Below are 16,656 nucleotides of genomic sequence, written 5' to 3'. Positions count from 1 at the left end.
CTTGCATGATTACTCTGGATGGGACAAAAAGCTGATGTATAAACTAGTATGAATTATAAAAATCATTGATTATTGAAATCATAATGGTGTGCCGTGGATTTCCTATGTGAATCAATTGACTTTGTCCTTCACGAGCACCCAACATCTAGGGTGTGCAGATCTCATACCTTCTTCTGTATAGCAGAGAATCAGGCTTCACGTCAGCCACCACTGTAACAGTCCATTGTCATATATTTAGGCCCAGGCACCCAGGCAGAGGAGAGAGGTCCCGTAACAGAGAATCTGGCTTCATGTCAGCAGAGAATCAGTCTGCATGTCATAGCAGAGAATCAGGCTTCACGTCACCCACCACTGTAACAGTCCATTGTCATATATTTAGGCCCAGGCACCCAGGCAGAGGAGAGAGGTCCCGTGACAGAGAATCTGGCTACATGTCAGCAGAGAATCAGTCTGCATGTCATAGCAGAGAATCAGGCTTCACGTCACCCAACATTGGAACAGTCCATTGTCATATATTTAGGCCCCGGCACCCAGACAGAGGAGAGGTTCATTCAACTTTGGGTTGCCTCGCAATACAATGGAAAAATGAAAATAAAAATAGGATTGAATGAGGAAGTGCCCTGGAGTACAATAATATATGGTTAAGGGGAGGTAGTTAATGTCTAATCTGCACAAGGGATGGACAGGTCCTGTGGGATCCATGCCTGGTTAATTTTTATGAACGTCAGCTTGTCCACATTGGCTGTAGACAGGCGGCTGCGTTTGTCTGTAATGACGCCCCCTGCCGTGCTGAATACACGTTCAGACAAAACGCTGGCCGCCGGGCAGGCCAGCACCTCCAAGGCATAAAAGGCTAGCTCTGGCCACGTGGACAATTTAGAGACCCAGAAGTTGAATGGGGCCGAACCATCAGTCAGTACGTGGAGGGCTGTGCACACGTACTGTTCCACCATGTTAGTGAAATGTTGCCTCCTGCTAACACGTTGCGTATCAGGTGGTGGTGCAGTTAGCTGTGGCGTGTTGACAAAACTTTTCCACATCTCTGCCATGCTAACCCTGCCCTCAGAGGAGCTGGCCATGACACAGCTGCCTTGGCGACCTCTTGCTCCTCCTCTGCCTTGGCCTTGGGCTTCCACTTGTTCCCCTGTGACATTTGGGAATGCTCTCAGTAGCGCATCTACCAACGTGCGCTTGTACTCGCGCATCTTCCTATCACGCTCCAGTGCAGGAAGTAAGGTGGGCACATTGTCTTTGTACCGTGGATCCAGTAGGGTGGCAACCCAGTAGTCCGCACACGTTAAAATGTGGGCAACTCTGCTGTCGTTGCGCAGGCACTGCAGCATGTAGTCGCTCATGTGTGCCAGGCTGCCCAGGGGTAAGGACAAGCTGTCCTCTGTGGGAGGCGTATCGTCATCATCCTGCGTTTCCCCCCAGCCACGCACCAGTGATGGGCCCGAGCTGCATTGGGTGCCACCCCGCTGTGACCATGCTTCATCCTCATCCTCCTCCACCTCCTCCTCATCCTCGTCCTCCTCGTCCTCCAGTAGTGGGCCCTGGCTGGCCACATTTGTACCTGGCCTCTGCTGTTGCAAAAAACCTCCCTCTGAGTCACTTCGAAGAGACTGGCCTGAAAGTGCTAAAAATGATCCCTCTTCCTCCTCCTCCTCCTGGGCCACCTCCTCTTCCATCATCGCCCTAAGTGTTTTCTCAAGGAGACATAGAAGTGGTATTGTAACGCTGATAACGGCATCATCGCCACTGGCCATGTTGGTGGAGTACTCGAAACAGCGCAACAGGGCACACAGGTTTCGCATTGAGGCCCAGTCATTGGTGCTGAAGTGGTGCTGTTCTGCAGTGCGACTGACTCGTGCGTGCTGCAGCTGAAACTTCACTATGGCCTGCTGCTGCACGCACAGTCTGTCCAGCATGTGCAAGGTGGAGTTCCAGCTGGTGGGCACGTCGCATATGAGGCGGTGAGCGGGAAGGCCGAAGTTACGCTGTAGCGCAGACAGGCGAGCAGCGGCAGGATGTGAATGCCGGAAGCGCGAACAGACGGCCCGCACTTTATGCAGCAGCTCTGACATGTCGGAGTAGTTGTGAATGAACTTCTGCACCACCGAATTCAGCACATGCGCCAAGCAAGGGATGTGCGTCAAACCGGCTAGTCCCAGAGCTGCAACGAGATTTCGCCCATTATCGCACACCACCAGGCTGGGCTTGAGGCTCACCGGCAGCAACCACTCGTCGGTCTGTTGTTCTATACCCCGCCACAACTCCTGTGCGGTGTGGGGCCTGTCCCCCAAATATATGAGTTTCAGAATGGCCTGCTGACGTTTACCCCGGGCTGTGCTGAAGTTGGTGGTGAAGGTGTGTGGCTGACTGGATGAGCAGGTGGAAGAAGAGGAGGAGGAAGCTGAGAAGGAGGAGGTGGCAACAGGAGGCAAAGAATGTTGCCCTGCGATCCTTGGCGGCGGAAGGACGTGCGCCAAACAGCTCTCCGCCTGGGGCCCAGCTGCCACTACATTTACCCAGTGTGCAGTTAGGGAGATATAGCGCCCCTGGCCGTGCTTACTGGTCCACGTATCTGTGGTTAGGTGGACCTTGCCACAGATGGCATTGCGCAGTGCACACTTGATTTTATCGGATACTTGGTTGTGCAGGGAAGGCTCGGCTCTCTTGGAGAAGTAGTGCCGGCTAGGAACAACATACTGTGGGACAGCAAGCGACATGAGCTGTTTGAAGCGGTCTGTGTCCACCAGCCTAAATGACAGCATTTCATAGGCCAGTAGTTTAGAAATGCTGGCATTCAGGGCCAGGGATCGAGGGTGGCTAGGTGGGAATTTACGCTTTCTCTCAAATGTTTGTGAGATGGAGAGCTGAACGCTGCCGTGTGACATGGTTGAGATGCTTGGTGACGGAGGTGGTGGTGTTGGTGGTACATCCCCTGTTTGCTGGGAGGCAGGTGCCAACGTTCCTCCAGAGGCGGAGGAAGAGGCCGAGGCGGCAGCAGCAGCAGAAGAGGCCGAGGCGGCAGCAGCAGAAGAGGCCGAGGCGGCAGCAGCAGAAGAGGTAGCAGGGGGAGCCTGAGTGACTTCCTTGTTTTTAAGGTGTTTACTCCACTGCAGTTCTTGCTTTGCATGCAGGTGCCTGGTCATGCAGGTTGTGCTAAGGTTCAGAACGTTACTGCCTCGCTTCAGGCTCTGATGGCACAGCGTGAAAACCACTCGGGTCTTGTCGTCAGCACATTGTTTGAAGAAGTGCCATGCCAGGGAACTCCTTGAAGCTGCCTTTGGGGTGCTCGGTTCCAGATGGCGGCGGTCAGTAGCAGACGGAGACTCTTGGCGGTGGGTGTTCTGCTTTTGCCCACTGCTCCCTCTTTTGCTACGCAGTTGGCTCGGTCTCACCACTGCCTCTTCCTCCGAACCGTGAAAGTCAGTGACACGACCTTCATTCCATGTGGGGTCTAGGACCTCATCGTCCCCTGCATCCTCTTCCACCCAGTCTTGATCCCTGACCTCCTGTTCAGTCTGCACACTGCAGAAAGACGCAGCAGTTGGCACCTGTGTTTCGTCATCATCAGAGACATGCTGAGGTGGTATTCCTATGTCCTCATCATCAGGAAACATAAGTGGTTGTGCGTCAGTGCATTCTATGTCTTCCAACGCTGGGGAAGGGCTGGGTGGATGCCCTTGGAAAACCCTGCCAGCGGAGTCTCCAAACAGCATAAGAGACTGCTGCATAACTTGAGGCTCAGACAGTTTCCCTGGTATGCATGGGGGTGATGTGACAGACTGATGGGCTTGGTTTTCAGGTGCCATCTGTGCGCTTTCTGCAGAAGACTGGGTGGGAGATAATGTGAACGTGCTGGATCCACTGTCGGCCACCCAATTGACTAATGCCTGTACCTGCTCAGGCCTTACCATCCTTAGAACGGCATTGGGCCCCACCAAATATCGCTGTAAATTATGGCGGCTACTGGGACCTGAGGTAGTTGGTACACTAGGACGTGTGGCTGTGGCAGAATGGCCACGTCCTCTCCCAGCACCAGAGGGTCCACTAACACCACCACGACCATGTCCACGTCCCTTACTAGATGTTTTCCTCATTGTTACCGTTCACCACAATAAGAAAAACATTATTTGGCCCAATGTATTGAATTCAATTTCAGGCCTTTTTTTTTTTACAGACACCTAACACTATCTGGCTATCTATTTAGGTACCGTATTACACTAATACAGGTACAGCAGTAACGACAGATTTAGCTGAATATAAATTTGAGGCCTATTATTTAGGCGCTGGGTGACAGGTATAGGTTTACTGACAGAATTAGACTTGGAAATGCACAGTATCGTGTGTGTGAAGTTATTCAGAATGACAGATGTGCACCTTGAATCTTATATACCCTTTTAGGGATAGATTTAAAGTAGCTCTGATACAGCAGAAACCACTAAATTAGGAAATTGCTAAATTGGGAATTGTATTTCAACCCAGAACAAAAACTGTGCTTTAACGGACACTAAATAACTTGCCCAGCCACAGCAATAACCACAGATTTAGCTGACTATAAATTTGAGGCCTATTATTTAGGCGCTGGGTGACAGGTATACGTTTACTGACAGAATTAGACTGGGATATGGCCAAAAAATAACCACACTATTGATGGTTAAATGCACTTGGTGTGACAGCTTGACCAACCACACTATTGAGGGTTAAATGCACTTGGTGACAGCTTGCTCCTGATGTAGTATATGGCCAAAAAATAACCAGACTATTGATGGTTAAATGCACTTGGTGTGACAGCTTGACCCTGATGTAGGATTTAGCCAAAAAACAACCACACCACTGAGGGTTAAATGCACTTGGTGACAGCTTGCCCCTGATGTAGTATATGGCCAAAAAATAACCAGACAATTGATGGTTAAATGCACTTGGTGTGACAGCTTGACCCTGATGTAGGATTTAGCCAAAAAACAACCACACCATTGAGGGTTAAATGCACTTGGTGACAGCTTGCCCCAGATGTAGTATATGGCCAAAAAATAACCACACTATTGCTGGTTAAATGCACTTGGTGTGACAGCTTGACCCTGATGTAGGATTTAGCCAAAAAACAACCACACCATTGAGAGTTAAATGCACTTGGTAACAGCTTGCCCCTGATGTAGTATATGGCCAAAAAATAACCACACTATTGCTGGTTAAATGCACTTGGTGTGACAGCTTGACCCTGATGTAGGATTTAGCCAAAAAACAACCACACCATTGAGGGTTAAATGCACTTGGTGACAGCTTGCCCCTGATGTAGTATATGGCCAAAAAATAACCAGACTATTGATGGTTAAATGCACTTGGTGTGACAGCTTGACCCTGATGTAGGATTTAGCCAAAAAACAACCACACTATTGAGGGTTAAATGCACTTGGTTGCAGCTTGCGCTGGCGCACCACAAGACACAAAATGGCTGCCGATCACCCCAGAAAAAAGTGACTGAAAAACGCTCTGGGCAGCCTAAAAACAGTGAGCAATTCAATAGCAGCAGTTCAATCATCCACAGCTGCAGATCGATCTCTGAATGAAGTCTTTTGGAGGAGTTAATCACTGCCTAATCTCGCCCTAACGTCGCAGCTGCAACCTCTCCCTATACTGATCAGAGCAGAGTGACGGGCGGCGCTATGTGACTCCAGCTTAAATAGAGGCTGGGTCACATGCTGCACTGGCCAATCACAGCCATGCCAATAGTAGGCATGGCTGTAACGGCCTTTTGGGGAAAGTAGTAAGACGCTTGTTGATTGGCTGCTTTGCAGCCTTTCAAAAAGCGCCAAGAAAGCGACGAACACCGAACCCGAAATCGGACTTTTACGAAAATGTTCGGGTCCGTGTCACGGACACCCCAAAATTCGGTATGAACCCGAACTATACAGTTCGGGTTCGCTCATCCCTACCTGGGACAGTTTTATGACACCCTGCCAGCACCTGATGTGCATCCTACTGTCATAAAGAGGGAACATTTTGGGAAGATGGTAAAGGAGTACATAGCAGACGTGTCCTCAATGATTCCTCAGTGCCTTACAACTACTGGGTGTCCAAGATGGACATGTGCCAAGAACTTCCGCTCTATGCCTTGGAGGTGCTGGCCTGCTCTGCCGCCAGCGTTTTGTCTAAGCGGGTATTTAGTGCTGCTGGTGGCATTATAACAGATAAGCGTATCCGCCTGTCAACTGAAAATGCTGACAGGTTGACTCTTATAAAAATGATCTAGGCCTGGATTGACCATGACTTCTCGACTCCACCAGAGGAAAGAGGAAAGCTGATGAACAAAAAGGCACCCCTTCCACCACAAACAAGGGTATATGGTTAAATCTTCCATTTCTCATCATCCTCCTCTTCCATCATATCTACATGCTTATTTGTCGCATATATGCCCTTGCAATGTTTTACAAGGTCAGCTCGCCTGCAGGCCCTCGCATATAATTTTTTAGAGGGTTAGCTCACCACCAGGCCCTCACCTACAATCTTTTACAGGGTAAGCTCACCTGCAGGCCCTAGCATATGTTTTACAGGGTCAAACAGGGTCAGCTCACCTGCAGGCCCTCGCATATAAATTTTTAGAGGGTCAGCTCACCAGCAGGCCCTCACCTATAATCTTTTACAGGATCAGCTCACCTACAGGCCCTCACCTACAATCTTTTACAGGGTCAGCTTACCTGCAGGCCCTCACCTACAATCTTTTACAGGGTTAGCTCACCTGCAGGCCCTTGCATATAATTTTTTAGAGGGTAAGCTCACCTGTAGGCCCTCATCTACAATCTTTTACAGGGTCAGCACACCTGCAGGCCCTCCCATTTAATTTTCCAAAGGGTCAGCTCACCAGCAGGCCCTTACCTACAATCTTTTATAGGGTCATCTCACCTGCAGGCCCTTGCATATAATTTTTAAAAGGGTCAGCTCACCTGCAGGCCCTAGCATATAATTTTTTAGAGGGTCAGCTCACCCAAAGGCCATCAATTATAATTTTTCAAGGGTGTATGATGTGTAATAAAAAGTGTATTGGAGTGCCAGTTCCTTTTAATTTTTTGCAGCCCTTTCACTTAGTGCATAGGCTTTATGTAGGAGTCCCACTACCTGAATAATTGTATCACAATGTGAATGAGGCCTTCCTTTATGTGATATACAGGTTGTATCAGAGTGCCTCTTCCTTGTATTATTTGGCAGCACTTGCACTTTATATACAAGTAAATATATAGGAAAGAATGAGAGTTGTCCTCCACCTAGAGCATCAACCCAATACTGTCCACAAAGGATTGTAACAATCAATTAAGAACAAATAGATAATATAAAAACAAAAGGATGAAGCAAAGAAATATATATATATATATATATATATATATATATATGAGAGAGAGAGAGAAATAAAAAATGGATAATAAAATAAAAAGTGCAAATTTGTGGATTGGAGAACGCAGCAGAAAAATATATCAATGTCTATTCCAGATTCTTCCAAATAATATCCAGTCCCACTATATTGCAATATAGTAATTCTGCCAAAATATCCAGAGGTGTTCGGCCCGAGCACTTTGGTGCTCAGTCAACACTAATAGAGACCTTTAGGAAGATAAAACCCCATGTATGTCACATTAAACAAGTGCTAATTCAGAATACACTATGACATTTTTGAGAAGACTACAATCTATTATTGCCAGATTTTTGTTGAACATGCTTAACTACCTTTTATGGACTATAACAAATCTCTAAAACATGTATTTACCCTTAAAAACAACACTTTCTGCTGGCTCCGTGATTAGCAGAGGTGCCTTGCAGCATTGAGGTCTTAGGTTTGACTCTGACCAAATATATAACAGTGTAAATTTGGTGTGCCCTCAGAACACCTCAAAACACAGCCATTAATGTCTAAACCACTGTCATCAAAAGTGATTACACCCCTAAGTGAAAATATCCAAATTGTGCCTAATTTGCCATTTTCCCTCCCCACTGTCATGTGACTCGTTAGTGTTAAAAGGTCTCAGGTGTGGGGTGTGGCCTGACCGAGCTTGATGGCGGCTGCTTGAGAGCGGAGCTCCCGCTACTAGATTCCACTCCAGCCTATTAATTAGCACTGCCTGAGTGTCGGCATGAAGATCCAACCCAAGGATCCTGCTAGAGCTTCTGCCGATCAAAAAAGGGACCCTCCTCAACAACCCGACATGGAGAAATATCTCCAGAAATCAACTCCCCAGACACCCGCACGCTCAAGCAAGATGGCGCAGAAGCGGCATGGGGAAGACGGAGCCTCCAGCGATGCGAGTCATGATACTAAGCTCACAGAGTCGAAAGAGGTTTGTGGGTCGCAAATCAGAGACGACTCAACCGCACTCACCCGTGACATTCTGGAAGAAACACTCCACAAAGCGCTAGCCCCGATCGCAGCAGATCTAGCTACTATCAAGGCGGATGTCCGCCATATTGGGGATAGAGTCAAGTCGCTGGAGCAGGTGCAAGACGCCATGCTGTCTTTTAACACAGCAGTTAAAGATTCTCTAGGGGCGCATACTAGAGCTATGAATAGTCTGCTCCTCCAGATGGAAGACCAAGAAAATCGGAGTCGACGGTGCAACATTAGAATTAGAGGATTTCCGGAGGCAGAGGAGAAGGAGGACCTGATGTGCGCCATGGATCTGCTATTCACCTCTTTGCTAGGTCCGGACCGGGCTAAGGGAGTTACAGTGGAGCGAGTCCATAGAGCCCTGAGGCCTAAACCTGGATCCTCTGAGAACCCTAGAGACATCATCTGTGGCTTATTAAGCTACCGGGACACGGAGGAAATCTTACAAAAGGCAAGGGCCAAAGGAGATGTTCATTTACAGGGGAGAAGCATTCAAATTTACCAAGACCTGGCGGCTTCCACGCTTCAGAAAAGAAGGATGCTCAAACCGCTGACGGATCTTCTTCGGTCCTCCAAGTTGCCTTATAGGTGGCTGTTCCCTTTTGGCATTTTAATTACAGCAGGGAACCGCCGGTTCACTGTCCGGATACCAGCGGACTTACCACCAATTTGGGAAATGCTGGATCTGACACCAGTGGATGTCCCCTCCTGGCTCCCTGTTCCCGCTGAGGAGGACTTACCGCTATTGCCTCAAGTCTCTCACTGGCAGAAGCCGAAGCAACAGAGAATCGGCCGCAATAGGAAGACAGCAAGCAGAGATGTGGACACCTGAGGCTTAGACCGTCAAGGGGGCGCTCGCGGTCTTGTAAGCATAAGGGGACTTTGCTCTCCAGGGTATTATTTCTATAGCAGTTTACCCTCCCCTCCTTTTAGGATTTCCATATTCTCTGGCTATTAGTGTATTTCAGAAGCTAATGTTATCCTGTTCACACTAATGCTTCCTTCCTCAGGTTAGAAGGGTTGTACACATGGTTGTAACTTTTATATTATTAGCACAATAGGCTGAAGGAGGAATCTAGGCCGATCAGGGAATACTGATGTTCATTAGTTCCCTACCCCCTCCACGAATTAGGAGCCTTTACGGGTTTCTGGTTATGTCTTGTTTGTACAAGATTCTCATTAGGTTAGTTGTTATTTTCAACTATTGTTTTGTGCTCCACCTTCTGGTTATTCCAATAATTGCAAGGGATGCTTTTTCATACTATAGCATATAGATGGCGCCGTTAGTTCTTAACATTGCCACCTATAATGTGCATGGCTGCAATAGTCCTGTCAAAAGAAGCCGGGTTTTCCAGAGCATTAAAAAGGAAGCGATAGATATTATTATGCTTCAGGAAACACACTTCACGACCCACCGTATACCTAATCTGGGTAACTCTGCTTTTCATTACTGGTATCACGCGTGTTCTGATACAGCTGCATCCAGGGGTGTCAGTATAGGGTTTAAGAAGAATGTCCCGCTCACCCTCCTTTCCCAACTGGCAGACCCGGAAGGCAGGTATCTTCTGCTAAACTGCGAGATAGGCCATTCCAAATATACAATATGTAACCTGCATGCACCCAATGTGAAAACTGTTCATTGGCTGATGGATATCCTGGACAAGATAGCCGCTTTCGCCTCTGGTTGGCTGATTATTGGAGGGGATTTTAATCTGACCTTAAATCCGCTACTAGATTCTTCATCCAAGAAATCGGCTATCTCATTCAGGGCACTAAAATCCCTTCAGACACGTTTACGGGATATTCATGTAGTGGATGTGTGGCGGTCGGTCCATGGAGATAGAAGGGATTACACTTTCTATTCGAACCCCCATAAATCATATCAGAGGCTGGACTATCTCATGATCCAGGAAAACTATCTGACTTTAGTTCAGTCGGCCAACATCGATTGCATACCGATCTCTGATCATGCTATGGTACACTGTGCATTACTGATTCCTAGCATGAGAGGAAAGGAGTGGTCATGGAGATTGAATCATACGTTGTTAGACACTCAATCGGAACTAGACACTGTATCTAGGAAGTTGCAGGAATACTTCGATTTTAATGTGGCCACCACACCCGCTATTACATGGGAAGCCCATAAGGCGGTCATACGAGGGGAATTTATAGCCTTGGGCTCTCTCATTAAGAAAGAAAGGACTAAACAACTGACAGAGTTTCTGGCCCGTATCTCCCAAGTAGAAAGAGCCCATAAAAGATCCTTGGCAATTAGAGATTTTGAGACACTGGTAGGGCTTAGACAGGAACTTAGAACTTTACTTAATATTAAATCTGCTAAAGCATATTTAAGAATGAAGCACAAACACTACATTCATGGGAATAGGGGCAGCAAGGTCTTGTCTGCTATGATTAAGAAACAAACAGAGCAGACCTTTATTAAACAAATGATGACTCCGGAGGGGAAGGTCACGGTAGATGCCATGGAGATTTCTAACGTCTTCACTGCATACTATCAAGGCTTATATAATTTACGTGAAGGTGAGACTAGCGAAGAGTGGGTACGTAGAAAGGAAAAGATAGCGTCCTACACGGAGAAGCTGAAACTACCATTGCTGTCGGTGGAAGAGAGAGAGGCTTTACATACCCCAATAACGCTTGATGAGGTCAAGAAGGTCCTAAAATCAACGCCCAAAAGGAAAATCCCAGGCCCTGATGGTCTGACTGTAGCTTACTACAATTTTTTTTCCCCAATACTAGGCCCCCACAGTGTCTCTCTCTTCAATTCCCTATTAGGTGAAGCCCCATTACCAAAACAGTCATTGGAAGCTCATATTACAGTACTGACGAAACCGGGGAAAGACCCAAACCTACCATCTAGCTATAGACCAATTTCTCTGCTTAACGCGGACATTAAGCTATGGGCAAAACTCCTAGCCTTTAGAGTTTCCCCCTTACTCAAGGGCCAGATCTCTCCTGAGCAGTCGGGCTTTGTGGGAGGTAGGGAGTGCAGGGATAGCACCTTCCGGGTTATTATGGCGCAGCAGTACGCCCTGACACATGGACACAGTATCACCTTGTTAAGCACAGACGCCGAGAAGGCGTTCGATAGAGTGGACTGGCCGTTCATGGCAGCTACTCTCCACAAGTTTGGTTTTTCTCCTCTTTTTGTGACCGCTGTGCTATCCCTGTACTCCTCTCCCACAGCAAAAATTCGCATAAACGGTAACCTCTCCACCCACTTTGATATCGAAAATGGGACCCGACAGGGATGCCCGCTATCACCAACTCTATTTATCCTTTGTTTAGAAACTTTCCTCCAAGCAATTAGGCAGGACGATTCAATACAAGGTCTTAAAATTGGCCCCCAAACACACACTGTGGCGGCATTTGCGGATGACATGCTCCTGTTGCTTACTAATCCCAGGGCAGCTTTCCCTGCGCTGCTACGACAACTAGATGAATTTGGGTATATGTCCAATTTCAAAATAAATTTTGCCAAGTGTGTTGCGTTAGGTGTTAATACACTACGCTCGACCATAGCTCATCTAAAAGCAAATTACCCCTTCCAATGGAAATTAGATAGCATCGACTACCTTCGAGTACAAATAACGAGTCACCCTGACCAACTCTTCTCCCAGAATTACCCCAAACTATTAGAGAATATTAAAATACAACTAAAAGATCTTAAAATACCATTTTTGTCATGGATAGGGAGAAAAAATGTTATCAAAACTTACGTTTTGCCCAAGCTCCTTTGACAGTGACATTGCCCCGTCAGTTCTTAGGCCAAGTAAGAAAAATTTTCTCCTCATTTGTGTGGAACCAGGCCAAACCTAGGATCGCATACAAAAGGCTAATTCTTACTAAACATAAGGGGGGATTTGGGTTGCCGGATGGGATTGGTTACTATAGAGCGATCCAAATGAGGTTGCATTCTGAGCTGATAAACCCCAAAGTCGATAAACTAGGTTGCCAAATAGCGAGGAGGCTGTTAGGGCCAAGAGGACTTTCAATGCTATCGAATGTTAATAACAAACCCCCCTTTGGGGACGACATCCCTAATCTGCTTAAAGGGGTAGCCGAATCCTGGTGCAAACTATCTGTATTTTTGAAACCCCTTAAACTGCATCTCTCCCCTAACTCCAGTTAGACTATTACCCTACCTGCTTAAAACGGACTTCAGGGATCATATGGGTTTGTGGGAGGCCCTAGGGGACATGGCAATTGGTGATCTGCTTGAAAACCATATGATCCCCGATTTGCCATCCTTGAGGTCTACGTTCCGGCGGGTCCCCTGGACCTTGACACATCACTCGCAATTCAAAAATATTTGTCTGCAATATTTAAGTCATACCTCCGGCACCTATGCCCCCACTTAGTATGATGCAATATGGAATCAGGCAACCAACAGTAAAGGAGCAATTTCCCGTCTTTATAACAAAATTCTGGAAATGGGCTCTGACACTATGCCATAATTCATAGATCAATGGGCGTCTGAACTGGATTTTGAAATCAGCAATGACACTCTTGAGAGAATTCTGTCGCACTCTCACGGGTACTCACGCTGTATAAAAATACAGGAGAACTCCTTTAAAATTGTCACGAGATGGTATAAAACCCCTGACAAATTACATATCATCTCACCATCAAATTCTGATGTCTGTTGGAGATGTGGAGAAGCTAGAGGGAACATGTACCACATTTGGTGGGCCTGTCCATCAATTAAGAGCTTCTGGGACATGGTGTCGGAGAAGGTACAAATTATTTGTAAAATCAGTTCCCCCATTACTCCTTTAGTAGCTATCCTCAACCTTCCGGATTGCAACTATAAACTTGCAGCGCACTCTCTTCCAGCACAACTGATTGCAGCTGCTAAACTATTGATATCAAAATATTGGCTATCTAAGGAGGTGCCGAGTTTGCGGGAGTGGATGTACAAGGTTCAGGAGATATGTCAGCTGGAGGAGTTGACCAGCTGGGAATCATTGTCTCATGACAAATTTGTAATGTCCTGGGGTAAATGGAGGGATTGGTACACTTCTGATTTTACTACTACGTAGAGGTAGTCCCATGTTTCTGAATTTGGGTTTTATATGGGTTCTTGTGTAGTATATGTTCATTCGGGACCTGCTACCTCAAGAGATATTGGGTGATTTTGCAAGGTGCTGAGTAGAGGGCACTCTTGTGGGGACTATGTAAGGATGTACATTGTACCTGAGTCTAATGTAACGACAAGCTATAGTTTCTCCTAACCTTCTAGTGCCTTAAACTTATCAAGTAAACCCTTGCATTTTACCTATGTACGCTGTATGAAACTAGAACTGTTCATTGTGGAGCTGTTATGTTATCTTTTAATATATTGTACCTGCCTTATCTATGATGATAATCATAATAAATAAAGATTTGATTAAAAAAAAAAAAAAAGGTCTCAGGTGTGAATAGGGAGCAGGTGTGTTAAATTTGGTGTTATCACTCTCACACTTTCTCATACTGGTTATTGAAAGTTCAACATGGCACCTCATGGCAAAGAACTCTCTTAAGATCTGAAAAAAAGAATTGTTGCTCTACATAAAGATGACCTCAGCTTTAAGAAGACTGCCAAAACCCTAAAACTGAGCTTCAAAAAGGTGGCCAAGACCATACAGAGGTTTAACAAGACAGGTTTCATTCAGAACAGGCCTCGCCATGGTTGCCCAAAGAAGTTGAGTGCACATGCTCAGTGTCCTTTCCAGAGGTTGTATTTTCAAACTAGATGTATGAGTGCTGCCAGCATTGCTGCAGAGGTTAAAGGGGTATGGGGGTCAGCCTGTCAGTGCTCAGACCATACGCTGCATAATACATTAAATTTGTCATCCCAGAAGGAATCCTTATCTAAAAATGATGCACAACAAAGCCCGCAAACTGAAGATGAAGATAAGAAGACTAAGGTCCATGTCCTGTGGTCTGATGAGACCAAAATAAATTTATTTGGTTCAGATGGTGTCAAGCGTGTGTGGCGGCAACCAGGTGAGGAGTACAAAGACAAGTGTGTCTTGACTACAGTCAAGCATGGTGGTGGGAGTGTCATGGTTTGGGGATGCATGAGTTCATTGAGGGAACCATGAATGCCAGCATGTATTCTGACATACTGAAGCAGAGCATGATCCCCTCCCTTCGGAAGCTGGACTTCAGGGCAGTTTTCCAACATAACAACAACCCCAAACACACCTCTAAGACAACCACTGCCTTGCTAAAGAAGTTGAGGATAAAGGTGCTGGACTGGCCAAGCATATCTCCAGACCTAAACCCTATTGAGCATCTGTGGGACATTCTCAAACGGAAGGTGGAGGAGCGCAAGGTCTCTAACATCCACCAGCTCTGTGATGTCGTCATGGAGGAATGGAACAGGATTCCAGTGGCAACCTGTGAAGTTCTAGTGAACTTTATGCCCAAGAGAGTTAAGGCAGTGCTGGAAAATAATGATGGCCACACAAAATATTGACACTTTAGGCACAATTTGGCCATTTTCACTTAGGGGTATACTCACTTTTGTTGCCATCTGTGTTTTAGATATTAATGGCTGTGTGTTGAGTAACTTTCAGGGCACACCAAATTTGCACTATTATGCAAGCTGTACACTGACTAGTTTACATCGCATAATAGTGTCATATCTTCTGTGTTTTGCTTAATGAAAAAAGATATATTGAATTATTTAGAAAAACGTGAGGGGTGTCTTCACTTTTGTGAGATACTGTACCAGTTTTTCATGCCAGCACTTTCCTTCTCTTGTTCTTGGCATTAGTGCATCCTTGCAAGATATTTACATGCAGAACTTCTAGTTTTCATAATCTTTGTAGTGTGTTTGCTAATAAAATGTTTACCAGGGTCTGATCTGTCTAAAATTGAGAGGGGAGGTGTAATGAGCATGACTACTACAGAGGGAACTGTGTGGCAGGTTGAGTAAGTCCTGGGAAACATTACAGAGCAAAGCAGGCTGGATTTGGGTAGCAAACCAGAAGGAAACTGATGAAAACAAGGAGTTAGCCATGCAAACATCCTACCAGGATGCAATGATGCTGAAAACAGTGAAAGTGTTGATATGAAAAAAAAAAGGCAAACGGGGGAAAAATATGTAGGGCTTGGGGTACTTTGAGCAGAATATTATTATGAGTCTGGTCTGCCTCTCAAGCTACCATCTTCAGTGAAAGAGTCAGTGCATTGGCTCCCGAACGGAAGATGATTGGTGCTGCAGGTCAACAGCAAAACTCACTAATACATTGATTTAAAAAAATAAAAAATAATCATATTGCAAAGTCCTGCACTATAAAAAAAAATCTTGTGAAACTGGATATATGCCAATTGTGTATGCTTTTTTTTTAAACATGTGGACAGTTGACTGTCAGACATTTATTAAAAATGTATATGTTAAACATATTTTTAAATTTTTTATTGGAAGTCTACAGGAATGGATGGCCAATAGATGGCATACATCAGAGACATCCATCAGATGTATGCATTTTTTTATAATGAGGTAAGGGCTAAGTTGAGCAAGGATATAAAGTATCTGTACATTGCAATATTTTGAGTCAGTATTTGCTAAACCATATTAATAAAATAAATGTAGACTTCTGGAGTAATTTTAACTAGCTCCATAGTTACCATGCAGACCTACTAATTGACTGTAAGCTTTGCACTGATGTTCGCCAAAATCTGTAGTACAATATAAGATTGCAATCTTCTGGACAGTAGCAAAACAAATGTGACTTTGATTAAAGTTAAATGTAGAAATATCTACAGAATATTACCTGTGAAGGTGAAAAGTAGGTCAGCCATCTTTCCATGTGTATAGAATAATGACCTGGCAAAAGACATCTTTTCTGCAGAGATTGTAACTCAATGGAAGCTTTATGATTAGCAGTTATGACTTCATAGAAGCTATATTTTATGGCAGTAGGATCTCCATGAAATCGCTGATGCTGAAATAAAAAGCAACAATGTAAACATGTGGTACAACAGAATAAAATTGGTTGTGATTATAAAAATATAGTGAGGCTAAAGCATGGCTGGTCATAGTTGTATATAACTTGTATGGCCTCACAGTGTCCACCTTTCATAAGCACTGGAAAGTTGTGCCCGAAGCCTTGATGCTTGCAGCCGATCCTACACTTAATGCCTAAACTAGGCAGTGGCAATATTCGAATTCGCTATATTTCGCAAATAATTTGTAGAATATTCGTCATATATTCCTGAATTAGAGAATATATTCTTGTTTGCGAAAATCGGCAATGTATTAT

The 16,656-nt window shown here is 45.5% G+C and overlaps 1 protein-coding gene across 2 annotated transcripts in view; it reads right to left on the bottom strand.

Annotated features, from left to right (window-relative positions):
* LOC122946004 (bifunctional heparan sulfate N-deacetylase/N-sulfotransferase 4-like) overlaps nucleotides 1-16,656 on the bottom strand; it is a 754,569-nt gene that overhangs the window by 41,105 nt on the left and 696,808 nt on the right. For both annotated transcript variants that reach the window (XR_006391210.1, XM_044305313.1), the window contains exon 11: nucleotides 16,168-16,338. Coding sequence is in view for 1 of the 2 variants with exons in the window: in XM_044305313.1 (XP_044161248.1) it covers nucleotides 16,168-16,338 (171 nt within the window). In the remaining variant the exon portion in view is untranslated. The remainder of the gene's footprint in view (nucleotides 1-16,167; nucleotides 16,339-16,656) is intronic.

This window comes from Bufo gargarizans, chromosome 1, assembly GCF_014858855.1.
Source record: "Bufo gargarizans isolate SCDJY-AF-19 chromosome 1, ASM1485885v1, whole genome shotgun sequence".
Classification (NCBI taxonomy): Eukaryota; Metazoa; Chordata; class Amphibia; order Anura; family Bufonidae; genus Bufo; species Bufo gargarizans.
This window is presented reverse-complemented; position numbering and strand designations above follow the sequence as displayed.